Source organism: Strix aluco, chromosome 3 (assembly GCF_031877795.1).
Source record: "Strix aluco isolate bStrAlu1 chromosome 3, bStrAlu1.hap1, whole genome shotgun sequence".
In the NCBI taxonomy this organism is placed as follows: domain Eukaryota; kingdom Metazoa; phylum Chordata; class Aves; order Strigiformes; family Strigidae; genus Strix; species Strix aluco.
Window position 1 is genome coordinate 17,858,854 of NC_133933.1, and position 27,739 is coordinate 17,886,592.

General features: G+C 40.1%; 1 protein-coding gene across 1 annotated transcript; it reads right to left on the reverse strand.

The window, feature by feature from the left end:
* On the reverse strand, window positions 1–27,216 carry DZANK1 (double zinc ribbon and ankyrin repeat domains 1). Its single transcript, XM_074817615.1, has 21 exons — window positions 27,099–27,216; window positions 26,020–26,144; window positions 25,204–25,357; window positions 23,712–23,823; window positions 23,232–23,328; window positions 22,367–22,491; window positions 21,716–21,801; window positions 20,901–21,018; window positions 19,812–19,925; window positions 15,443–15,535; window positions 13,417–13,539; window positions 12,223–12,387; window positions 11,366–11,594; window positions 7,834–7,937; window positions 5,652–5,726; window positions 4,638–4,734; window positions 3,341–3,429; window positions 2,051–2,131; window positions 1,367–1,494; window positions 841–915; window positions 1–583 (listed from the first exon to the last, which is right to left on the reverse strand). Exons 2-21 carry the CDS (start codon window positions 26,126–26,128, stop codon window positions 418–420), a joined length of 2,340 nt encoding a protein of 779 aa, XP_074673716.1. The 5' UTR covers window positions 26,129–26,144; window positions 27,099–27,216; the 3' UTR covers window positions 1–417.
* Between the last annotated feature and the right edge of the window lie 523 nt (window positions 27,217–27,739).

Here is a 27,739-nt window from a genome sequence, read left to right on the forward strand (position 1 = left end):
AATCTGACCTTTAATGCAATGAGCTGCACGGAATGCAGTTTTAGCTTCAAAATGGAAAATAAGCTAATCAAAGTACTGCTTGCAGTGCTATTGCTCAAGTGTCGAACTGTCTTAAGCAGCATTCATCAGGTCTCCTTAAAATGTCCTTGTGCCTTGGAAGGTTTGGTTGGTCCCTCTCCTTGCACGAGTTTGGAAAGGAAAAGAAATCTTGCAGAACAGAGCACAGTCAGTGAAGAATTGTGCTCTGAACTGCTGGGAAGGAATGGGGGAATCTTGTACAAAATAGCTGGCTGTTACTCGGGGCCTGAGTTGATGATACAGGGTTGTGAAGCCTGCAGACAGAACTGGACGTGTGCGCTTAGGTGCTCCCAAACTCAGAGAACCTCCAGCTACGCCTTGGGGGAAAGGCGGTTGTAATCACACACTGATGAGACCACTGTTCCTGGGTTTCGTAAGTTTGTCCAACGTTCCCTGTCCAAGCTTACTTGCAAACAATGAAATAACTTCATTATTTCCAGCTGTAACAGCCAAATCATATGCCGATTGCCCTTTTGCATTCTTCTTTTTTATGCTTGCATTGCAGCTGTAAATAAAGAACAGATTTTTTTAAGATACTTAAGTTCATTCCAAGTAACTGGAATTAGTGAAGTGGCTTGTAGGTAAATGTTGATGCAGAGCCCCTTCAGAATTTCTGGATGCCTCTTCCTGCAGGGACCCAGCTGTGAGATAAGAGCACTGAGCCTCCGGCAGGCTCTGGCCCTTCGGTATTGCTGACTAGGCCTGTGCAGGTAGACCGTGGGTGACTGATGGCTGAGCTAGAGGCCCAGTTACAGAACTTACCATAACAGGGCTCGGACACACTCCTCTCCCTCTGATCCAAGCAGAACTGCCTCATGCAGAGCGGTGGTGTTGTGCCTGCATAGGAGGAATGAGCAATGTACTTATTGCCTAAGGAAACTGTCCTGGTACATGGAGAAGTGGTCTAGCAAATTAAACTAAGGAAAATGAATAGGAAGATAGAGAATACACTAGGAGTTGCAATGATTCTTTTTTTTGGTAGGCTTTAGTGTGGTTTATCATATCAAGTTGAAATGGATAGGGGAAGGAATTTAGTAGAACAGCAGCTTTTCCAACAAACTATGATAAATCTTCAAAGCTGGCAACTGAAAGAAGGACTATGAATGCTATTATCTTTGCTCAGTTGCAGGTTGGTTTGTTCAGCTTTTTAAATTTGGCTTTGAAAAGAGCTCCTCGACTACAGATTTGTAGAGGAGGGGTGGGAGGTTAGTCCTCTCTGAAATTGGAGCACAAATGCTTTTTTGGTAAAACTTAAAAGACCCAAGGCAGAGAATCGGTGCTCACTTACAGTCCTGACTGCTGGTCAATGTCAGCACCTTTCTGCACGAGAAGGGAGATTGCTTCTGCGTGCTTGTTAAGGACAGCAACTGTGAGAGCAGGTCGGTCCTCGTCACTGATGCAGTTTGGGTCAGCTCCCTAGAAGGCACAGGAGAGGGAAGGTAAGCTGTTAAAGCCATAAAGATTCTTCAGCTTCCACCTTGCTTTAATGTTATGCCAATTTAAGTTGACAAATGGACTTTATGCTCAAGACGGAGGAATGCTTAAATTGAGCGGTATTGTTTCTTCTGAAAATGTTTGTTGTCATCTAGCTCAAAACGAGTAAATGTGTATAACAAGGGCAGTCAAACCAGATCTCAGGATGCACCTTACTACACAGCAAGAAGGTAGAGGTTATGCTTGCTTTTGCTGTACAGAGGACTTGACCCTAAACTATAAAATTAATATATTTTTCTTTCTATATGGCCTTGACAAACATGGAGTACAATGCCTTACACACTGGCCAAATAGAAATTTGGGAAGAACATATAAAAATAGGCTGTTTCCTCTCTAAAATGCTCTATCAATCTGAAAGCAGTCAGTTGTATTGCAAGGATGTTGCCTCCTAAGCATTAAGTTGCATACCAGGCTAATATTCATATGCAGTAAATGGTCAAAGACTTGGAGAGGGAAACTTCAGCAAGCAGTAACTTACTTGACTGAGCAATTGTTCTACCAAGGTGATTCTTCCTTTCCCATTTGGACCCAGTTCATCCAGTAGTTGTCTGGACTCTGGCTGTGGAAACACAAAAACCAGTAACATTTCACATAGTGAAAATACAAGTAGGTGGGCCATATTCTGCCTTTGAGTAAAGGTGGGAAACGTACACAGTGACACATGAATGCAGTGTAGCTGAGCCTCAGTATTACTAATCCATGACCCTTCTCTGTGAATGTCTTTCCGAATCTGAGCAAGTGTTGGATAACCCAGGCTAATAGCTCACTATTGAGGTCTTGATTCAGCAAATGTACCTACAAATGATTAGCTTTACATCGATGCAGCTCTCCTGGGCTGTACAAAGATCTGCTCATCACAGTAAAATTAAACACAGGCACAAGTTCTTTGCTACAGAATTAAAGTTTGAAGCTTCCAGAACTTGTGGAAGTATTTTATTAAAAAAGTTAATATATCTTACCTCGCAGAAGTTAGTTTGCTAAACCTTAAAACAACAAACAAAACCTAAACCCTTTCCCTTTTATTTCTTCCCAGCTTCTTCCTCCTTCCTCTCCCCTTTAGAAAGCCCAATCACTTGACCAAGCATTTTTATTTCTGGACTCCTATCACAAAGCTCTCTATCTTCTTCCACATGTTGAGTCGGCTAACTGATTCAAGCTTAGATTAATGTACGTATCCCTTTTGAAATTTTCCATCCCGTTACTGACAATCCATTTAGTAGGCATTTGGTCTCTAGTGGAAGTAAAGCCTTACTTCTTGTATTAAACTAGCCCTCAGTTGTGCTGACATCTCAGCTTGATGGGAAAACTGAGTTGACTTAAAAGCCTGTTGTGTAGATCATCTTCTGTCTAGTTCACAGTCTGTGCGAATAGTGGTTCTAGCACAGCCGAGGGTATGTCCTATGAGTCAAACTAAGTAGTAAGGTCCAGGGAAGATGATAATGCATCCCTCTGATGTTGCTTCTAAGAAAAACCTGTAGCAAAATCAGTCTGCAACAGTCTTTAGGCCTAATGATGTGTCAGTAAAACAGAACGGGTCCAAAAATGAGAGCAACAATCTAAGTTGTCAGTAGGAACAAAGTTTAGTTATTTCCAGTTCTGTAATAAATGTCAGTTACCAATATTCAGGTTTTGTATTAAGTTGGACTTTTGTCTCCTTCCCTTACCCCCAATCCGTGTTTAAGTCTTTCTATTTTTACCCTTGGATGCCCTCCTTCATATTAGTGCTGCTCTATAGGCAGTTTTTCCCATACTGGCAGAAGATACGTACAGGGAGCTTATCTTCTTTTTCTGTAAGTGTTCTTGATTTTGTTCTCTTTATCTTGCCTCTTGAATGGAAAAGATTATGATCATCTTTGCCTACCAGAAATGGAAACAAGTGTTAATTCAAAGCAAAGTCAGTATCCTAAAAAGAACTTGGAGGAGAGGTCTGGAAATAATTTATCCACAAAAATATTTTATTTTGTGTTGAAATCAAAGCAGTATTTATCAGTTTTCTACAAGAGAAAGTGATGAAATATTTGTTGCAGATCAGACTGGTTTTAACAAAAGGTTTACACTCAGGCAGTCTTAAAAATTGCTATTTTGAAATGAAGATTCAATGAAATGTGGAGTTTGGGGGGGTTGAGCCTTTTTTTAACTATCTGCAGCTATTCAACAGGCTTGACTCAGATTCATGAATTGTTTTGACCAAAAACCTTACAATTTTTCAATGCTGTTTGGCTCCCAAATACTTAAGAACAAGACTAGAGGACCTTGAGTAGATATGTACATCCATTATTTTTAAGAGATGTAATCTACCAATGTGCAGGAGGATTGATAAGGAAATTACACAGCATGTGGGGACCCTTTAAGCTGGTGCTGTTAGAGTGCCTGGAATCAGTCACATTACTGACACTCCCAAAAACCAGCTCCTAGTGCTGTGGCAGCCTCTTGCCAAGTCTCAGACTGGAAGCACAAAGTAGACAAAACTTATATGTGAACTGAAGCATGTCAAATGACACGATAGGAAATTCTGAATTCTAATGCTGATTTTACAACTAGTTGATTTAATGAAAATCTAAGTCCAATATGAGACACCTAAAATGCTGAGCTGTTACTGACACCAATGGGAGATACAAGTTAAGAATCTCTGAAAACTAGAATTAATATATTTCAGAATTTCTTTATCTTTGCTAAATATGCCAAAGCTGAAGTCGCTGGCACAGCTCAAAAGTAGAGTTAATATTGACATTTGTGGCTACTATTGTGAAAGAACAAGCAAAGCATGCAAAGTTTTATCACTATAATAAAAGCACTGCTATGAGCTGTGGCTGCAGTTTACAGGCCCCTTCAGCTGTCCTCTAGGGATGAAGCATTCCCATGAGTTTTTGACAGAGTCCGTACATCGCTTAAATTTCAACTCAACCACATTTTGAGACTTAAAGATCAACTTAAGCAGGTGCAGAATGTGCCAATATATTAGTTTGCCTGTCTCAGTGTCTAACCTTCCAAACACTACTTCTGTATTCTTGACTACTATATTTATGGTCTATCGTAAAGACGGGGAGCGCGGGGGGGAATCTCACCATAACTAGTCTGACTGCCATCCTGTCCATCTCTGACTTCTGTTACAGTATTCAGGCAATGATTGCTGAACTTCACTGGTTTATTAGTATGAATATCCTGTAGAATCATCAAATGCAGGCAGTTAATAAGATTATCGTGTAATGCTATTATAAGCTTAGTAGCACAACACAGTGGTCTTGCATATGAAAAAATATATAGGCTTTTAATATCAGTCTCAAATTAGCACAAATTATTACATGTAATTGAACTCTGAGGCAAAATAATGTAGCATTTTTTTCTAAATCTTGCATTAGTTATTTGTTTTGATTTAGAAAAAAAAAGTGACACAATCTCACTTAATGAAATGAAGATTCTCATCCAAATGAAAGTGTTTCTACCACTTGAGAGATGTAATTAACTCCTCACTTGTGAAACGATGTGATATACCTTTTCAGGCACCACATGGCAAGGTAAGCTTGTTAAGATTCTACACAAGAGATACAGTCTGAATTTTGGATCTTTGAAATGGTAGATTTTCATCTTTGAAAAGCTGGAAATGAATATGCAGGTGGTTTTTGGAACGTAGTAATTCTGGAGGTAGGGATTTCAAGTGTTTGATACAGTTAACAGGAGCTCTGGTGAACGTTATCTCCAAACTATTGAGCATTACTAAGCTTGTTTCTTAGCAAAATTTACAGACTGAAGAAAAGGGGGATCTAAGATCAAGAGCTAAGGGGTGCTAGAATCATCAAACAACATCAGCTGAAAGAAGAATGTTAATATTAATAGCAAACTAATGAAATGCAAGATGTTGGCAACATAACCATGAAGTCTGGCTTAATCGGATAAAGATACCTGTTCAGCCAGCTCCAACAGAAAAAAGATTCCTTTCTCTGAAGTGATCAGTTAACAACCTCTGAACAAAAGAATTGCTTGTTTAGACCTGAATTTAAAATAGATCAGCATTACACTGACTGGTCTAGCAACAGCTTTAGACCACCTGCCTAACAACGGGCCTCATCCCTCGAACTGACCTTGTTAATAGCAAGAGCGTAACTCAGTGTAATAGTGACTTCACAGTCATCCTCACAGATGGTAGCAGAATTAATCTAGAGGGAAAAAGCAACCATTAGTATCTCTTACAAAAAGTACAAAGAAATAGTTTTAGGAATAAGTCTGAGTGATGATATTTATTATGGAGCCAATACACAAAATCACACATGTGGCCTTTGCCTACTTGTGATTTTGTACCAACAATTCCCATCTAACTCAGCAAGGGGCAGATGGTATTTTGAGTAATTGGAAATATCAGAATGACTGAAATGCCAAATGAATCCAAAAGATGTAACAGTGCGACATTTCATGAAAGATCAGTCATTCTCCACCCAGATCTTGCAGCTGCGTGAAAGGCTGTGTTGTCCTTAGGACTCCCTACTCCAGGAGAAGTGGTTGCTGCTTTAGTTGTACCAGTCTGTAGAAGTACAGTCTGGAGTAAAACATGAGCACCTTTCTATATCAATTAATTGAGACAGTAGTGCTGGCAAGAAGAGTATTGATGTTATACATAAATAAGTGCACAGCGAATTATAAAAAAAGTGGAACGAAGCTGACAGGGTTATATTGCAGCAGGTTGAGAATTTTGAGATAAAGTTAATTTTATTCCTAATCTTCAGGAAAACTGAAAAAGCAGCATTAAATCCAGTTGGCATCTACTTTGAACCACTTCTGTTACTTTTGGGGGCAGTGGTTTCAAGACAATAGGATGACAAAAGGCCAAGAAGCAGCAGGAATAGCCTTCTCTAGGCAATTTGGTATTTTTCAGGCATATCTTTTTGAATCCTCTAGCAAAGGGAACAAGTTACAGTGGACCAATACTTCATCTCCATCAAGCAGATATCTTTTATATTTATACTTATACTACAGCTTCTGAACATATTGGTGGACCCAATAGGTCTCAGTGGGTATAGAATTCAGATGCAAAGTATCTGATGGAGTGTCATACCTCCCAAAAGTGTAATCTGCCAAATGACAATGGGATTTCTGATCCCCAGTATTCATGAAATTTTCTGTAGTTGTTTCTATGTGCTAAAACTGTTGTGGGTTTTTTTTGTGTCTGGCATGTCATCAGTCACGCCAGGCTAAGAAGTAGTGAGCTTGAACTGTGACAAGGGAGACTTAGGTCAGACACTGGGAAAAAGCTTCCCAGTAGCTATGCCAGTTTAAGGAATTCCCAACCCTACTTCTGCCTACATCCTGCTTCCAGCTGCTCACTGTCAACCTACTTTTGTACTAGCACTGATGCCCTTTTTTCCCTCCAGAGCTATTTTTAGCCTGGGTCAGTCACTGATCCAGTCCCCGGGACATTGCCACAAGCAGTTGTGCTGGCAGCACCTGGGAAGCAGCGTGAGGAGATGCAACTCCTTAAACCAGCAGGGCTGCCAAAGAAAGCAATACAGTACTGCAGCTGAACAGCAAGGATAATTGAGCACAGAAACGGACTGCCTGGGGCAATTGTGAAATCTCTATTGTTGGTGAGTTTGAAAAGCTTCAAGGCAAACATCTGTCAGGAACAGTTTAGGCAGAGTTGATCCTCCCTCAGGACAGGGACCAAATGATCTCTCAGTCATACCAGCCCTATCTTCTAGAACTCTTTAAGAAGAATCTCCAGTTTCCACCTTCTTGCTATCACCCCTTTAATCATTTTAATGCAATTTGGTGACATCCTGAAGACTACATCTCCAGTATGAAAAGCAATACTCTGTTCCTATAATACTGGTATAGTTTACATGAGAAGTAGACTGCTATCTGCTGTTATGATCCAGCCCAAAGCAGAGGCAAGCATATCGTTACATCCCATTTCTAGCAGGGCTTATTTAACTGATCAGCTACATTGATGTCAGTGATTTCTTTTTCTTGTTTGTCTGCTGCGGGATACTATAAAAGCAGCTGAGCAGCAGCTTTCTCACTTCTATCACTTCTCTTATAGCTGTGAGGTGAGAGAAGAATAGACACTGCCATAGGAAAGAAAGCAGAAAAAAAATCTTCAGTAAAAGACTGAGCAAAAAATGGAATGACAAAACCAAACAAATTACACACACAAACAGGTCAAGGTATAAAGAGAAGGGAGACATTTATTTTCCCAGTGTTTATCTGGCATCCACAATAATCTTTTCATGAGGCTGCATAGGAAGATGTTACTCACAAGCTCCTCCCTACCTTTCCCATTCGAGGTTCTCCAATCAGTGCTCTGAATTCAAGGTTGTTCTGAGCATAGCTTCTAAGGTGAGCGCAGACATGATCCAGCTGTTTTCTCCAGTAACCTGATCAGAGAGAGTTAAGCGGGAGAAAAATCCCTCAAATTGTGATTAACATTTCTTCTACTCATGTGATGGATGATTTAAAAGATAGCACGTTTTCACTGAGACAAAAAAAAATCTTGACTTTTTCTTTAGAAAATTAATCTGATCAAGAAAATGAGAAGCAAGTTACACCCTAAAAAAAGGTGAAAACCTGTATTAACCATAGGTTATAATTAATTCTTAGGAAACCTCTATTCACAACAAAACCATGTCTCAGAATTGCCATTTGGAATCAAAACTGGCCCTGTGTGGAGGAGAATCTGACACTATTCCAGATCATTGGAAAAAAAAAAAAGGTACAATATTACAACTAAGCAATTGTGCATTGTTGAACCTATATTTAGTGGATTTGAGATCACTGACAGGTAACAATAAGCCAAATCCGAAAATCGCAGGCATAGTAACTCAATCTATACAGCATTCTGGTCTGTGTAAATTATTCCCCAAATAAATGCCTTTCAATTATATATGGAAGAGCATATTAAAAGCTTAAGCATTCCTACTCTTTTGTGTGTCAGGATGTCTGGGAGAGAGTCAGCATTCCTTTATTGGTGGTACAGGGCATGAAACATTAGGGACTGAATGTGCCTGAATGCAAAACTCATCTTAAGCCCTTAACAGTTTTTGCAGCTCCTGTCCAAGTATTTCTGAATCAACATTCTTGTTTTCATCAAAGAAACAAAAGGACTTGTTCTCATTCTTAAGTGATTGTTATCAAGATCTGGCTAATTTTATTTTTGAGCATACTTATGGAAAGTACAAAGTATGATTTATTTTGTTGTAAATAAATTGTGTAGGCTTGGTAACCTTGTTTAACTTACACAATGAAGTTACTCTGACCTATCCTTCCCTTCATGTTAGGTGACGCTCAAAGCAGTGAAAAGAAGCCAAGTCAGAAGAAAAGTGCAGTTGTCTGACTTTTACAAGAGAAGGCAAGTGCACAAGGATTTTTGTGCTTGGAGGACTCTTCCAAGATTGAACTGGTAGAAACTATGACAAACTAAATGAGCAAAACAGCAAGTCTTATTTGTCAGGCAGCTCTAAAGGAATATAAAAAGAAGGATCCCCAGAGCAACATAAATTGTCCCCTGCCATGGTTTCACATGCGAAAATACAAGTTGAAAATAGCAATTAACAAATCTAAGCTAGACTACTACTTGGTGAGTGATCCCTCCAGAGAAGTCAGTATTATTTGCAATAAACTGGTTCATAACTAGCCTAGATCCCCAGATTTTTATTTCAAAAAATCCAGATGGCCAGGAACATATTCTTGCATGTTTGATTTATTACATCTAAAAGGATTTTTGGCAGCACTGATGGAATACTTGAATTCATGCTGTCAATAGTTGATCACACCTCTATCACACTGATTTACTGTTTGTTACAGTAGAAAAGGGGAGGCTTCTTTGTAAAGTTTACCTGGTAAATTACTTGGCTTCTGTTCAAAACAGACTGAAAGTACAGCAAAAAAAAAATGAAATACAGCACACATCAGAGCATAAGTGTTTTGGTACTGCTGGTATTTCCCCCTGTACTAAATGGTTTTTTTTAATCTTCACAAAAGAAAAGAAGGTTATTAATGGCTGATACAGTCAAGAAATTAAAAATAAATCACTTATTAAATAACTTGTATTTAAAAACTTTAATATCAAATGTCTGATACTATTTGAATTGAAGAAATAATGGATGTATTTGGCATATTTAAATGAGATTTTCCTGGGTGATAGCGTATGGTCTTGTTGATACATGTAGTTTCAAGCCATATATACAGCTCATCATCAAGGAAAGGGAACAGCATGAAAGACCTGACTGTAACGGACTTTTATTGATTTATGGAATGAAATATGTTCCTCAGTCCTTGGCAGGGTCTAAAGGAGAATACATTACACAGTGCAACTTCAACAAAGTTACTCTGCTAAAGGGATAAAAATTAACATAGTTCAAAAGCAGTTGAGAATTTCTTTCCAACCTTTCCCAGTGAACGAGTTCTCCCTCACAAGTCAAGAGCTGTACTTCTGATAGAGATATATGAATATTCAGTGTTACTTTTTTTTTTTTTTTTTCCTGTCAGCACTATTATGGGCCAATTCTTTTTTATCTCTGACTAAATTAAGCTCCCTAACATGTTGAGTCAAGTGTTGTATTTCCTACAGTGAAGTCCAAGAGAACACGCCACATTTCAGAGCAAGGGAGTAGGAAAACTGATTTCTCTAGTGATAACTTAAAAAATAAGAGTGCATCATCTGGGTATTTATACACAGAGTCAAAACAGGAATTTTTAATATTCATTAGCAACTTTTTCTACCCAATAGATAAATAATTCTGATAACAGCCTGAGGGGTTGACCTCTGATTGTAGAAAATAGCTAGAGATGGGAAAGCAGATCAGAAAAAGTAACTGCTCCTCCAAACCATGGTTTGATGCTGTAGTGATTTAAAATGAACTTATTCTCTGGACTGCACAGCTGGACTCTCCTGTGAATAGACAATTTTGCAAATTGGGCCATTTATTAGGTCCCTAACTAATACTGATGGACTGTCTCCAAGGTTTGGGATCCAGAAAGCTGAAACTGAAGTTTTACCAGGATAGTAAAACTAAAATCTCTAAAAATTGCAATCTTTTTAATGACAGCAAAAAGTCAAGTGATTCCACAAAGAACTAACTGATCAAACCAGGGACTGTGAAACAAAGTAATCTGCAGTGCTGATACAGTAGTCTGTGCAGGGACAGTCTCTGCAATGAGCGATGTGGATGTACTGATACCTTTGGGGGGCTGGAAGATGGGGCCTACAAGAGTTCTCAAGGTTGCTACCAACACTGTTTTTTGTAACCCTGAATCCCTTCCACTATTTTAGTTTCCTTTGCTTCTGAAACTTCTATAATTTATTTCACAACAGCAGCCCAAATAAGTTCTTCACATAGACAAGCCTCATATTTTTCAAGAGCTACGATCCCCTGTGTCTCAGAGTTTTGCTTAACAATACTCCCAGCAGGCGCTATCACAGTTCTAACTGAACTTCACGTTGCAGAGGGTGGGGAGGACGCTGGGAGATGGGGTGCTTGTTCAGTAGTTCCCAATTCAATATAGGCCACCTGCCCTGATCTTGTAGGATCTGAGGAAATCACACTACTAGCAAATTAGTAAGGCTGCACAGGGTCAGTAACTGTAACTTTGATATTGCTGATAGGCTTTCTTTTAGCTATTGGTGGAGATCAGTGACTGAATTCTAAGGCACTGCATTTACAAGTGACTGGTGGGAAGACAGACTTGTAAAGATGTAAATCAGTGTCCTACTGACGGCACATTCCATGGACCATAATCTTTTCAAGAAAAAGCAAGATCATACATTGCAGCTTTGTTTAGAAAACATAAAATCAAAACTCCTAACCTTTTCCAGGACTAATGGCTGTCAGGAGAGGCTTATGATCACTCATTTTTTCCAGCTTTTCTTTTTGTGAAATCAGCTCAAGCTCCTTCTTTTCCAACAGTTTGCTAGATGGGTAAAAAAGTCCAATGGTTTGGGTTCCTTTATCTTCTCTTTCTTTTAGTTCTGCCCTTGATTTGGGCAAGGAAATAGGAAGAGGCTGCCAGGAAACTTGAGCTTGAAATTGTTTAGCCTGTGGGGGGTGGAGGGAAAGGAAAAGTGTAAGTAATATAATTAAATATAATTAAATGGCTTACAAGCAGAAATTAACTAGAACGGTACACAAAATTGTAAAGGAATGAAAAATCTAGCAGGAAGAATCATTAACCATTCTTGATTTTAATTACCAGTCTGTAACCATGATGCAATTTATCACAAATATTCAAGCAAATGCAAAAATCTTCATGATTGCCATGTGTGTTTTTTGTAGGACAAAAGCTGGCCTTCCTAAATATTATAGTCTTTCTTAAAACGGAGTTTTAAAAACATGGTTACATATGCATGAAAGAATACCTTGTATCAGCAGGGCACAAATAATTCACAAGTACTAAGATAAAAGTACTTAAAGAGCTAAGACACTTGAAAAACTGATTGTTTCTCACTGTGCTATTTACAATAAGGCTGCATTAAGGCCTTTGGCTAAGGCTACTTTTCAGCAGAAAGCAGTTCTCAGAATAAACATATCCTTGGTTTTGCCCTCAGCATGCTCGCAGACCACAACGTTGTCTCAAAGAGGAAATGAAGTTGTGCTGATCTGTACCCACAGTTGACTAGCCTTTTAGCTGTGTTCCAACCTGGCTTTGTAATACTGTGTGTCTTACCTCAGAAAACCCCAGCAAGTCCCCAGCATCCATGAGACTGCTGCTGTGAGAACCCACCCTTGATGGGGGCTCTATGTAAATACCGCAGGACCCACAGAAGCGGGCGTATGGATGGTTGCTTGCACCACACTTGAAACAACTAAAGTAAGATGGAGGAGGTCCAGGCTGGAAAGATCAATGAAACACTTGTCACTACAGAAACATATGATGCATGGTTCAGGAATTACAAAAGCAGTGACGTGAATTAAAAGGAAGTAAAGTAGCACTACCTAAAGCTATTAGATTAGAAATATTAACCAGGATACCAGATTGTTAATACACTGGCAGATGCAAGACAGTAAATCTTCCGATATCTCAGCACTCTGCTATGGAGGCAAACATTTTTTCAGACAGATCTAGCATTACAGTATGTTATTTTTTTAACATATACTTTCAAAAATACTTATTTTCTTTGGCAAAGCCCTGTAATTACTAGTCTGGTGCTCTGATACTGAATATTGACTGCAAGTATTTCCAGTTCAATTCTAACACCACCACAACCCCCGAGTCCCCTGGTAGAAGACAGGACCAATGGTTCTGTATGCACATAGGGGCGTGTTTCAAATTTTATGTAGACTCAGCTCACAGAAAAAAAAAAAAAGTGATCTTAGATTCAAACACTATACCTATAAAAATATATGCCAGGGGAAATTGTTTACATTGATTGTACCATGCAAAAGCTCTACTGAGCAGCAGTTAAGTACTTGTCTTAATGTTAATGAGGCTTTCAGCCAAAAGAATTGCATGCATCATCTCATCTCATCTCTGGTAATTGCCTGTATAGGTGATCATTGCCCAGAATAGATATGGGAAAACTTGCATTAGGTTAGCCTATACTTTAACCTTTGATGGATAAGTGACTTTGGCAGAGTACATGGCTATTGCATCTCAGCTGATGCAATGAACTGATGCTCACTGGCCCATGATAATTTGTTTACATCTCTAAACCCTTAAGTCACTGACTGATGTGGGGTCAGGATGTCCTCTAAGCCTTTAATTTTTCTTTATATAATCCTATGTGCTCTAAGCAAGTATTTTGATAATAATAAGCTGTGTACAAACTGACAAAGAGTTTTGCAAACAGAAATTTGAAATTGCTGCAGGTCACAGATGAGTAAAAACAGATTTGTCAACACAAACACTGAGAGCACATGCCTTGGCTCCGCACCAGTCACAGAAACGGGCATCACATTGGTTAACACGATTGCATTTTGAGCACGAAACTGTTTTCTTTTGCTGGCTGTGGTAAGGCGGGGGGGTGTCTCCTCGAAACATGGGCTAATAAAACAAAACAAGCATTAGGAAGAAAATACTGATGAAGAAAAGTTCACAAGCCAAATAAGGGGAAAGAGGAAAGCAAGCTACTTTGATAACATAAAGTAATATTCAGCCTAAAAGCATTATTTCAATTTAGGATAAGCAAGAGACTGACTTGGATCTAACCTGTAATTTTTTTCATTACAAAACCACAGTAAAATGTGACATTAATTAATTTTAAAATATTTTTAGCAGAACTAGTACCAAAAAAAAATTTCTTATGAATGGTGTCCTTTTACACTGAGTATTTATTAATATGGCCCCATGTATAAGTACACTCAAAGTTACGAGGGAGGTTTCTCTGCTGATAAACTTACATTTTCAAATCCAAAACACAACTGCTATTTTTCTTTGTACCTTTCTCTGTAGTAGTATGGCAGGGAGAGTGTGTTGAGACAATGAGTTTTCTCTCAGTTTGGTATTTGCTAAATAAATATTTTTTTGTACTCTTTTACCTCATACAAGTTATATATTACCTAGCTTTCCTACTACAATTAACTTGTACGGATGTGCAAAAGAAAACAGATTTTTCAGCTGAAACTTCTAGAGGTTGAGTATAGATCCTAGTTAGGACAAATAGGTCTTAAAAATGTTTTGTTAGGTTTTGCCTCAGGGTTTATGCAGTTTATTTTCTCTGCAAGTCAGAACTATGAATAAGGAACAGAACCCAAGGAAAATTATTTTGATTACAGACACCACACAGCGAGTAAGCAAACACAAAATAGCCTTATTTTCGTGTGGCCTGCATTGCAATTTGAATGATGTAATTTGGGGGTTCCTTTGGAAGATAAAACTTACAAGAGTACAAGTCTAAATATGTTCTAAATCTACATCATTTAATAGCCATTAATATCTGTATTATTACTAATTATGCAGGAATTACTATTGGTTATCACTAATTAATCACTATTCTTTTTCTGATTACTATTAATAAATCTTAGTAAGCATTTAACTTTCTCTCAGCTACTACAGGTCTCATCGTTCAAGTCCTATGCCTAACTACATATGCAGCTACATATTAATATCTACATTCAGTGAAGAAGCTAAACATATGTTTATCTTAGTTAAGTATAGATTCCTACTGAAATTCCCTATGAAATGACACCTCAGTGGCTATAAAAAAGACCTTTGCCTTTAGCTACTGACAGTTCTAGAACTCAGAATGTTCCCATTATAACCAGAAGATTTTAACTTGCAAATCATTTTTCTTCTCTCATTTCTGTGTTTACCACAACCTGGAGAAGTGAAATGTACCATAAGGTTTTCATACAAGACTTTTCAGAAGTGAAAGTAAAATTCTTCTAAGGAACAAGCTAAATGGGGAGTTGAAACAGACAGCAGTTTTAGGGGGAACATTTACTGTTGCTTTTCTCACCTCTGTGCAGAGTCACTGCCAAATACAAGCATAGTAGCTGTATGCACGTAAGGGAAGCAGCAAATGGAGATAAGAACAATAATGTGAAATAATATTTTATTTTCACAAAATAATTGAAATCAATGAGAATGATCTTCCTGATGTATATAATCAAGTTTTCTATTGCACTTGAAAATATTCTGAACACAAACAAGACTTCATTGGAGTCAGGACTACCCATTTTCTAAGAGCCTTCTGAGCTTTCACAATGGCATTTGCAATCCTGACTTCCACAGGAGAAAAAACTTGAAGGTATACAATACACTTATGTTTAGCTGGACATTTGTGATGGAGCATCTGTGGGAGTACTGGCCTTGAATATGGCATGGGGGAGGGAATCTCTGCTTTTGTAGCATAGGGACACAGGGATATGACTTCAGTTTTCCAAAGAAAAAGAATGTTATACTTTGATTTGATTAACCCTAGTGCGATTGATGCAAGAAGCCTTACCGTCTGTATTTCAGGCAGTTTGCTTTCACAAGTCACACAGTGTTTATGGTGAAGAGGATTTCCTGTGCCACATGCCTGACAAATTACTTTGCCCTTTTAAATAGAGAAAGAATACATTTCATATAGTATTTGAAAACTGTGAACAACAATAAGAAGAAGAGGACTTGATCTTACAAAGTGCTGTGGTTATTCAGCCCTGCAGATGAAAGAGCTCCTTCAAATCTGTGCTGTGGGCTTCAGACTTTAGTTAGGCCATATTGCCTGGTCATCACAAATCTATGTATCTTGGTGACAATTTTTTTTAAAACTATGGTACAGTTCCCTCAGGAGATACAGCATCAGTACCTCCACAGCTCTGTATATACTAGTGTCAGTTTGCTTAGTCACCACACACATAGAAAACAGATAGACTAGTATCTTCAATAATAATAATAATTATTATTATTATTGTTATAATATACCATGAGGGTGCCCTAAAAGATCTTAGCACAGTCACTATCAATAAGGGAGTTTCCACCAGAGCTAAGAATAATGAGTCCAATATTTTGATAGTTGCCACCAAATAGTTCAGGTCTACCTTGGCACCTACAACACGGCTACCATAAAACATTAAACTTGGGCCAATTGTCTGTACTCTACTTTCACATCAAGCTGATAACTGCCTCAGATTATGAATCTCCTTTGTTATCTGATTGTCTTCAGCCATTGATTTCCTTTCAGCATCCTTCTTTTTCCAAAAATCTTCCCTTGCAATTATCACAGAATCACACAGAATGGTTGAGATTGGAAGAGAGACCTCTGGAGGTCGCCTGGTCTAACCCCTCTGCTCAAGCAGGGTCACCCAGAGCAGGTTGCCCAGGACCATGTCCAGACAGATTTTGACTACCTCTAAGGACGGAGAATCTACAACCTTCCTGGGCAACCTCTGCAGGTGCTCAGTCACCCTCACAGTAAAAAAGTGTTTCCTGATGTTCAGATGGAACCTGCTGTGTTTCAGTTTGTGCCCATTGCCTCTGGTCCTGTCACTGGGCAGCACTGAAAAGAGCCTAGCTCTGTCTTCTTTGCACCCTCCCTTCTCAGGTATTTATACGCATTGGTGAGACTGCCTCTGAGCCTTCTTTTCTCGAGGCTAAACAGTCCCAGCTCTCTTAATCTTTCCTCCAGATGCTCCAGTCCCTTAACCATCTCTGTGGTCCTTGGTTGGACTCTCTCCAGTATGTCCATGTCTCTCGTACTGGGGAGCCCAGAACTGGCCACTGTACTCCAGATATGGCCTCACCAGTGCTGAGTAGAGGGGAAGGATCACCTCCCTTGACCTGCTGGCAACACACTTCCAAAACACAGTCCAGGATACCATAGACGTCTTTTCCCCAAGGGCACATTGCTAGGTCATGGTAAACTTGGTGTCCACCAGATCCTCAGGACCTTTTCTGCAAAGCTGCATTCCAGCTGGGTGGCCCCCAGCATGCATGAGTGCAGGGGGTTGTTTGTTTCCGGGTGCAGGACTTCACACTTTTCCTTGTTGAATTTAATGAAGTTCCTGCCAGTCCATTTCTCCAGCAGGTCCCTCTGGAAAGCAGCATGAGCTTCTGGTGTACCAGTAACTCTCAGTTTTATATCATCAGCAAACTTTGCTGAGGATACAGTCTCCCCCATCATCCAGTCCGTTAATGAAGACATTATACAGGATCAGACCCAGTCTTGACCCCTGGACTACACTGCTAGTTACCGGCCTCCAGCTAGACTTCATGCCACTGGTCATCACTCTCTGGGTCTAGCTGTTCAGCCAGTTTTCGATCTATTCACTGTCTGCTCATCCAGCCCATACTTCAGCAGCTTCTCTGTGAGAATCTTAAGGGAGACAGTGTCAAAAGCCTTACTGAAGTCCAGGTAGCCGGTATCCACTGCTCTCCCCTCATCTACTGAGCCAGTCATTTCATCCTAAAAGGGTATCAGGTTGGTCAAGCATGGCTTTACTTTTGTGAATCCATGCTGACTATGCCTGATGGTTTTCTTGTCCTTCACATGCCTTGAAATGGTTTCCAGGATTACTCGCTCCATTACCTTCCCAGGATTGAGGTGTGAGGCTGATCAGCCTGTAGTTCCCTGGGTTCTCCTTGCACTTTCTGAAGATAGGAATGAGACTTGGTTTCCTCCAGTCCTCAGGAACCTCTCCCAATCACCATGTTTGTTCAAAGATTACTGAATGATCCCAATGACATAACCCAGCTTCCTGAGCACCCATGAGTGCATCCCAACAGGAGCCCATGAACTTATCTATGTCCAGTTTGTTTAAGTATTCTCTAACCTGATCCTTCTCCATCACAGCTTAATTCTTCCTTCTTCCAGACTTTCTCTGCTGGCCTCCATGGCCTTGGATTTCTGAAGGCTGATCTTACTGGTAAAGGTTGAAGTGAAGAGGGCAGTCAGTACCTCAGTATCACCAGGTCCCCCATCCCATTCAGGTGTGGACCCACATTTTTCCTAGTCTTCCTTTTGGTATTTATATACTTACAGAATCTCTTCTTGTTGCCTTTGAAATCCCTCACCAGATTCAACTCCATAGGGGCTTTGGCTTTCCTAACAACATCTCTGCATATTCCTCCCAGGTTACCTCTCCCTGATTCCACCTTCCGTATACTTCTTTTTTATATCTGAGTCTTGACAGGAACTCCTTGTTTATCCATAAAAGCCTCCTGGCACCTTTGCCTGTCTTCCTGCTCATCAGGATGGACTGCCCTAGAGCTTGGAGAAGGTGACCCTGAGTCACCTTGAATCATCACTAGCTTTCTTGGACCCCACTTTCTTTCAGGGCCTTATCCCATGGGACTTTTCCAAGCAGATTCCTGAAGAGGATAAAGTCTGCTCTCCTGAAGTCTAGGGCTGTGATCTTGCTGTTTGCTCCTGCTCCTTCCTCTCAGGGTTCTGAGCTCTACCATCTTGTGGTCACTGCAGCCAAGGCTGTTTTTGACCTTCACATCCCCAACAAGGCCTTTCTTCCTTGTAAGTATGACACCCAGCAGAACACACTTCTGCATTGGCTCCTCAATCACTTGTCAGTTGTCACTGATACTTTCAGGAAGCTCTGGATTGCTTATGCCCTGCTGCATTGTTCCTTCAGCAGATATTGGGGGGGATTAAAGTGCCCCATGAAGACCAGGGCCTGCAAATGTGAGCATACTTCTAGCTGTCTGTAGAAGGCCTCATCCACTGGTTCTTCCTGGTCAGGTGGCCTACAGCAGACTCCCACTACAATGTCACCCATACAGTCACATGCGCCATCCCTCCATGTCCCTGTAGTCTCATCAAGATCACAGCCCTGCAACTTTACCCAGATCTCTAATTCCTTGTGTTTACTCCCCATGCTGCGTACGTTAGTGTACAAACACTTCAGAGAGGCACCCCAGCACGCTGATTTCACAGAAAGGCTCTGGGGGGGTTTCCCCAATCATGCTGCATTACAGGCACTTCCTTGTTTACATGGAAATGCTTGAGGTGACCTCACTTAAGCCCTATTTTGTTGATCAAGTATTCCCTTTTGTCGTCATCACCCAAGGCCCTTTACTTGTCAGCCCTGTCCATCACTCCCTCACAGGGCTGCTGGTAACCCTCTCTCCGCTGTTGTTTCTAGGTTAAAGTCCTTCTTAATAGCCCAGCACTCCTGCTGGCAAAGACACCTTTGCCCTGTGAGGTGAATCCCATCTCTCCTAAGCAGATGGTGATCCTCAAACAGGGTCCCGGTCTCATAGAAACCAAAACCTTGTTGCCAACACCAGCTCTGCAACCAATTGTGGGCATGCAGTATCAGTCCTCTCCTCTTCACACCCTTCCCCCTGACCAGGGGCATTGAGGAGGGCCCCTATTGGGGTCCCCATACCTCTGGGTAGGGAGTATTTTGTAGGGCAGATTTTGTCCAGTTAAGACCAGGAGCACTTTTGGATCACTGACTATGATTGCGCTCTAGCGTTTTGGGTATATACTCCCTACACCAGTCCTGCCAGCCCATCTGTGCTAAGCACTCACCGTCAAATGAGGTAATCAGAGTAATGAGGACATATTTAATAAACTTCAAATGCTTAGTAATAATAAGGCCATAAATCACAGAATCATAGAATATCTCTCTACTGAACACAAGTGCGTGCATTCCTATCATTCACACTGCTACATCATGTGCTCTTCAGCATGCCTTCCTGAGCTTAGGTGGTGATTATTTCTGTTCAAGGTGGTTTTAATCCTACTAATTCTTAAAGCTGTCATAATGTAATTATACAAACCCAAGCTGGATCACAATATTTGTAATGAAGTCATCTGTTAGAAAAATGCATGCCAGGAGGTAAATTGCTATTTTGTTATATTTATTCTCAATTACCTTTATGCAGAAGTTCGTTTGGGGCTGCAGCTGTGGAGCTATTGGCGACTCACATACAATGCAAGTAGGTGTATTCATTGGCACAAGATGTCTGCATTCAAGACATGGTGCCATCTGAAGAAAAAGCCACGTCACAGCATGTTAAGGACCATAATGAGATCATTAAGGTTATCATGAGATTTTCAATATTTTCCCGGTTAGAGTCTACGTCAGCAGCAAAGTCACTGGAAACACAGCAACTGACAGCAACAGATGCTGATATTGATCTTTAAAGATCAAAGGTGGTTGAGAAAATATAAAGACAACTGGAAAGAGAATGCTTTACTGACTACCAGAAATATGCCAGAAAGGTACTAAGTTAATTTTCAGTAAAAGTAAAATGCTACTATAAAATGTGTGCAGGTAGTTTGAAATTCTCTTAGCTATGAAGCTCATCTAAAGATGCGGTGAATATTCTCAGTCATCACTTGAAACTACAGCATTGCCCCAGGCAAGACATCTTTCTGATGATAAAGAAAAAAAATAAATACACCACTGACTTGTAAGATCAAGTTATTATCTCTTGGGAAGAGCTTAGAGAAGACAGTTACAGGTATCACTGTAAAAACTCAGTGGTCTATGTGGGCATATGCCCACATGTGCCACTGTTTAAGGTTTCATGCATATTAGATGGATCTTCTACAGCTATGACATAAGCAGTAGTTACTAACTAACTGCACTAGTTAGCACTGGAATAAGATGCGTATGCAGGTCCTGAAGATGCGATGGTTGTTGTTGCAGGATGAGGAGAAATTTGAATTTGGTAATGTTTCCTGACACAGGCAAATAAGACACAATTTACTTTTTCATTGCTATCCTTATTAAAATATATGGCACTTGAAGCAATCTATGGTTAATTTTACCCATTATTTAGGAATTACATCGGGTCCACTGCTAAAGGTATTGAACAAAATAAAACAATCAGAACAGAACTTCCCAAACAGAAGTGTGACTAAATATGAATTGAATGTGTAGCATTGAATGTGTAATTCGCTGAGGTAGTTGGCTTCTCCAAAGAGGATTTGTTGTTTGTTATGACGTTGTGCTGACCTGAGCTCCTTCAGGGGGTGGGAAGCGACGTACTGGCACAGGTGGGATAGGAGATCCACATTCCTGACAGAAGTGAGCCAAGGGGTCAGACAGGCGAGGTGCAGAACAGTGTGCACATCTGAAAATAAGAGCAAACTGGCTGAGCTTGTTTTGGTATTGTACTGCTGCATAATAATGAATAATTTGGAACTTGTTGTGACAGGATTTAGGCCACTGATTCCTCAGCTGTTGTTTCCAAGCTGTAGTGGTCTGTCAGACCATGCCCAGCATCCATGATATGAGGTTCTGAACTCTAAACAGCTTTGCAAGGTAGGAAGCTCTTGGCTGCTATGGAGTTTCATACTTTCTTCCTCATCATGTGAGGTAAACAAGTCTCCTGACATGCAATCTGTATCAGACCTTGCTGCTGCAACATGGGGAACCACTGATGTAGATCACATAACCCATTCAATACTGATAAGCACTAATGTTCTGTGAGACTACTCCAGTGAGCAGTTTTCACCTACAGCAGTGAGGGCTGTACTCTAATTTGAAAAGATGGCTTTTCCTCTGATCCTACAGGTGTTAGGAATTTTTTCTTTTTAAAAGGATGATAAGATAGTTGATAACTGTTTATAGTGAGATGTAAATAAAACTATATGTAAGAGAAAGAATTTTGGAAGCCCAACCTAGATCACATTCTTCAGTTATGAGCCAGTGTCTGTCTTTGCTTTCCTCATTTTTATACAGCCCCACAGTATTATCAACTTGGTTGCAAAAGGCAATTGCTCAGTTACTTTCCAAGGACAAATATGTTAAAAGGAGAAGTCACTTACTTGAGGAAATCTGTTTCCCTCCGGATCCTTGCCACTTGTGTGCTTGATAAGCTTTTCCGGCTAGTCACTGCAGAAGAACTGGCAAACTGAAATAAAGGTAATTCTTCAGCCTTGGTAAGTGAATATTTGCAAAATGCATATAAGAGTAGCAAAATCAGCCGAAGATGTTATCTGAGACAAACTGCACTGAAATGCATTGCTTTAAGGAATATCTAATGCACTTGATTCCCCCATTAGCTGCATTAAGGACCCACAGCTTCTTCCAATAAAAATAAATCAATGTCTTGCTATTTATATCCAAGACAGCATTACTGAATATTAAGTTTTAAATATCAACTTGCCAACATATAGCAATAAGTATTTGTTAATTGCAGATTCAGTAATGTATTAGAAGAGAATTAATAGGAATGTAGGCATTGTTAAATTGCTTTGCCTGGTTTTGTCCTTACCAATAACTGTGTACTGCTTTGGGCATTTCTATTCTAGTGTGTCTTTGCCAGTAAATTTAAATTAGTACCGTATAATACAGCTAAAGGCATTTATTTCTGCAAGATTATATGAGCATGATCACAAATCTTCACATCTTTATTTTTTTAGAGTTCAGTTCTGATGGCAGCTTTTTGCAGTTTTCCTCAGCACCCCTTCTCTTACCTGTAACAACTCTATTGGTACTGCTGAGATGGATTCCTCTCCGTACTCTGTTGTTCCCAAATGACTGGCAAGGAGCTGTGGTCCTTGCAGGGACCTGTGAGTAGTCTTTCCTTCTGTTTCCAAGTCTAAAATTACAGTCCGGTTATTCCACTGTCATTCACTTCATGCAATTAACATTATTAACACAAATATTACATACTCTCGCTTTAAATTCCAATAGCTAAAAGTGTATTTGACATCCAGATTTTGGGTTCAAATAAACTGCATGGAATTACACTAGAAGAAAGCTCATTCCCCTCTGAAAGACCTTACTTTTGTATTTTTCTCTATTTACCAGTTGCTTCCTTCCCACGTGCTCAGAAAAAACCCAGTTCCTAAGAGTAAATTAATGAGTAAACATTAATACGATTCTCTGCTCTTAAACAGTCCCATTGCCGTTACCATGGAATAACAGGCTTTATCTTTTGAAAAAATCTAGGTCGAGCTTTCATTTCTGCTTTGTGTATTTATTTTGGAATCTTACTGCAAGCAAACATCAGTAAAGAACTCTGTAAAGCATTTTCAATCCCATCAATTTAACAGCATTTTCTGGTACATATGGAAATATAGACTGGGCCTTGTTTTGTTGCCAAGAAATTAATGATATTTTAATATGTTTTTAATTGGTAATGTGAAATGTATGGAAGGTAATTTTTGTTCCCTATTTGCAGTGTTGAGAAATCAAAATTGAAATTCCCAGAGGATATTCTGTCTTCTGAGGTGGTTTTAAAATTACCCATATTTTACCAGTGATATAAGAGGAAAACTTTACACTATTTTCAGCTAAAACAGAAGTCTATTTCAGTTTTATGAAGTAATACTATACCTTGAAAATCTTGGGGTGCTTCACTCCAGGCAGACTTGATTTCCACATTCACTCCATTCTTCTTTGGTTTTGTAGTAACCATTATGCCTTCCCTCTCCTAAAAAGTAATTCCATCTGAATTCCAAATGAAATTTTTGTTTTTGCTCTAATCCTCTCTTGCTATAGTTATTTGTTATGATTTTTAAAGTACATGGTTACAGTATTTATTTTCAATGCAAGCATTTGAAAAGCTTAAATTATAAATAAATGTATTTTTTAAATATTTGACCTGAATTGGTCATAAAAGACCAGTGAAAAAAAGAAAAAAATAATGTGTCCCCTTGAAATTTTAATATTACAAAAAGGACCAAGACAGCAAAGATGGGCAAACAGAGAAAATAAAATATATTGAAAGTATAGGCAGTCAAGGTTTATCTCTAACTAATATCATACATACAACATTTTATATTCACACAGGGGGTTAAAATTGTTAAAACTTACCTGTGTGGCAATATCTTTTAGGAAATTCTTGTCTTCAACAGAGAAAAGGATGTTTGGTTGCTTGTACTCTACCAGAAACACCTTTGTTACAACTGTACTCTCCCTGCAGTCCCTGAAAATCAATGTTCACAAAGCTATGTACATGCCACAAACCCATGTGCAGCAACAAGTAAGTCACTGATGAATATGGCTCATTTGCTGGAACATCTCTTCCAAGCTTGCAAGTCATTATTTCAGTTGGTAAGTATAATCCTGGTCAATACTCTCAGGAACTACTGCTTTGTTTTGGTTAGGGGTTTTTGTTAGGTTTTTTTTAAGTTTAAAATGTTCACAATAAGAAGTTACCAATAAACTATATGGGTACTTTAATCCCTCAACATTTTTTACATGTAAAACTCTTGATACTCCTGTGTCTGCTTTCTGGGGTAACTATCGTTGGCCGTTGTTGCAGAAAACAAAGGAGAGCAAGATTTTTCTTCTGTTCATAATACCATATTCATTTTCCTAGTCAAACAGCAGGTAGCATGCTATTTATCTGATAAAACAACTGTTATTCTCTACTATTTGTTAAATTACAGTGGTAACATTGAAACTTCTGTAAATGCCCAAACCATTCATTTAGGATTGTCATTCCAGAGCACACCTGAAAACATCTTCATAAAAACATAGCAGAAACAAGTGTTAATCTAGGTAGTGATATCAGAAAATACATATAGGCCTAGGTTTTGCATGTCCCTACACAGGGAATGTAATGCTGTACTCCTGTGCAGACACAAGCAAAGGCTACCTGCAGGTGCTAGTAGCAGGGAACAGCAAGCACAAATCCCCAACTGGAGTGGAAGTTTCTGCTCCCTGCGAAATAAAAGATAATGCAACAGGGTACAGAGAATTCATATGTCCTCTCTGTGTCTCTAAGCATGAAGTTAGTTTGGAGAAAGTCAGTGGCTGTGAAGCAAAATCCAGTTTTCTTTGTATGTATTGTATTTTTACTTTACCCTTACGCATACAACATTGTACTTAAGATGTGAGGATTAGCATTCTGTGCTCTTTTGGGAGAAACTAAGCAAATTCCTGGGAAGACCAACTTCTGTAAATCTGCTGAATCACTGGATGACTCCAGAAAACATCATATGAGTTCCTCTGGCATTTCTGATGGTCACACTCAAAAGGATAAGCTTTAAGTATATTTTATATCTAGTATATTTTATTAGTTTCTCACCCACAGCCTCTACAGATCATTGACCAACATCCACAGCCCAGGATGTAAACATCCTAGAAGTAATCCAACCACACAAACACTTAATGGATAAAAAGCGTTATGAGAAAGTGAAGTCAGTGCAACCTATGAAGACCACTCAGATTGCAAACTGGCTGGGGAAAGGGGCGTCTTTCATTTGTGAGGTATAGAGTGCTTTAACCAACATGGCTCCAAGCCATGACTGGGATATCTGTCCCTTGCCAAAATACAACTAAAATAAAACAGGACACTTACTTTGTAACTGCCAGTGCCTTGACCATTATTTTCCCAACTGGTAATATGATAGGACCCTTATACTTAAAAGTGTTATGCTCTCCATAGCCGGGTTTCCTAATAAGTTCTGGTTTACTTCCATCTAAAGTGTAATAAATAGAGACCTCAGGTGTATCTGAAAGACACAGAGAAAGTAATTAGCCAAACTGTATTCAACCTGTGAAAAACAAGCTCCACTCTTCAAAGTGCTCACTACTGTGCTTGATTTTTCTCACATAAACAAAATAAAGCAGTTCCATAAATGACTGAATGTTTGGGACCAAAACTGTTTCTCCCATGAAAAATTAGTTGCTCAACAAACGCAAGTTCATTGTAAGAAATATTTCCCTTCATAAAGTAGCTTTGCAATGGTTTTGTATGAAAATGTTGCAACAGCTTGTCCATTCTAATGACAGAAAAGATATTTTTTTCCCAAGATGAAAGGTAACATTTCTAAAATTGTAAGGAAAGCCGTTCAGGTGAGCGTGGTACAAGGCACGTTCAAGCGCTGTTTTTGCAGTCAAAGTGAAATGCAACAGCTTAAGAGCTTGCTCTTGGAAGCAATTAAGACTGCTACCATAGATGAAATAACTCATGTCAATAATATTTTTTGAATGCATAAAATTAAGTGCAAGTATATTTGCTGTATCAAAACATGTCAGTTAATTTTGTAAGTTCCTTAAGGAAGTGGTCACTCATAAAAATCATAATTAAAGGCAAGCAAAAATATAGAGGCTAAAAGTTTCAAATGAACACATAAGAAAAGCTTTTACAAAGAGTCAAAGCTCTTACTCATACCTGATTTTATTTCTACGAGAGTATTTGTGTCTATTTCATGTTTAGACTTCCCTGGAAGAGGGATTCGAAGTGGTATGACCTGAGGAACTGAGACAGAGCCAGCTGTCATTTTTCGCAGCAGTGATCTTTAAAAAAGAAAACCAGAAAGGCAGATAATAATTTTTCTAAACAGAAGAATGAATTGAGAAATAGTTTTTAATATGATTTCCTGTCTTTGTTTCTTTTAAAAAACACCGGATTCTTTAAACTGTTAGTTCTCATTAAAATCTGCATGATTTTCACACTGAAAAGGAGCAAGACCCTAATGACGGTCACACTTCTGACTTATTCTCCTGTCTTGGAAGTGTGAACAAAGCTTGAGATGAGCACTGTCACTTTCATTTCACTTTGGCCTTCCTTGCTCAAGGCTGATTTCCATGTATTCACGTGAAACAGCTTTAGCATCCTACATCAGTGACACAGGTAGGAGTGAGTAACAGCAAAGTAACTGCACCCTAATCATGGCAGAGGTGGAACCAGTCTCTTTTTCACTGTGTCCATGTGAATATATAAAGATAGCCCGAAAAAGACTAAAACAAGACAGCTATTACTTAAGCTTATCTCAGCTATCGTGTGCATTAAGAATATACCTATAAAACAGGTGCCAAACATGTTCTATAATAATTTACATAGTCATTATCATGTCACACACTTCAAGAATGAAAAATTGCATTTGGATATGATAACATTTTACAATACAAAAAGATGTACTCCAGATCTTGGGAATTGATACTCAGGGCCAGGAAACATGTCTACACTAGAAGGATTTCGTTTTGTAACCAATCCTTCAGTCCTCCAGAAACGTTTCTTATGCTACTCATCAACGCAGACAGTAATGATTCAGCACGGGAGGTGTTCGTTAGTCCACGCTCTCACTGGGGCTATGATGAGGTAAGCCACAGCGCTGCCTGGAGCTGCCCATCTCCTGGGCTGGGTTGCCCGAAACAGTGGTTAAGGAGGGTGGGCAGTTCTCAGCCAGACGCTCTCGGGCTGCACGCAGTGGCACGGGAGATGCAGCGAGCGGTGGATCAGATCTTTACCTGACGCGAGGGGGCAGAGGGTATTTTGCCTCAAGGACCCGTCTGCTCTTGGCACACCTGGACCAAAAGCACAATGCCCTGTTTCAGCCTTCCGGGAGCCCATCACTGGTGGGACACAACCAGCCCTGCCAGCATTGCCAGCGTGCCCGGCCCCTGCCCCAGCATGGGCTCTGACCCTGCCTGCACTTGCCCTGCCAGGTCAGACCCTGCTGCCCGTCCCCTCACGGCACGGTACGGCACGGCACAGCCCACCCCACCCCACCCCACCCCACCCCACCCCACCCCACCCCTACTGTACAGCCCCTGCCACCCCGCTCGGTCTCGCTGCACGAGCCTGGCCACCCCACTCGATCCTGTCCCCCAGCCCTGCCCACGCGGTCCCGTGGCAGACCCTTGCCCACCCACTCAACCCCCACTCGTACAGTCCCTGCCCACCCCACTCGATCCCAGCCCACAGCTCTGCCCTTCCCCCCTCGATCCCTGCTATTGAGACCCTTGCTCACCCCACTCGATCCCAGCCCACAGCCTTGCCCACCCCACTCGACCCCACCCCACAGCTCTGCCCTCCCGCTTCGATCACTGACTGCTATTGAGGCCCTTGCTCATCGCACTCGATCCCAGCCCACAGCCCTGCCTTTCCC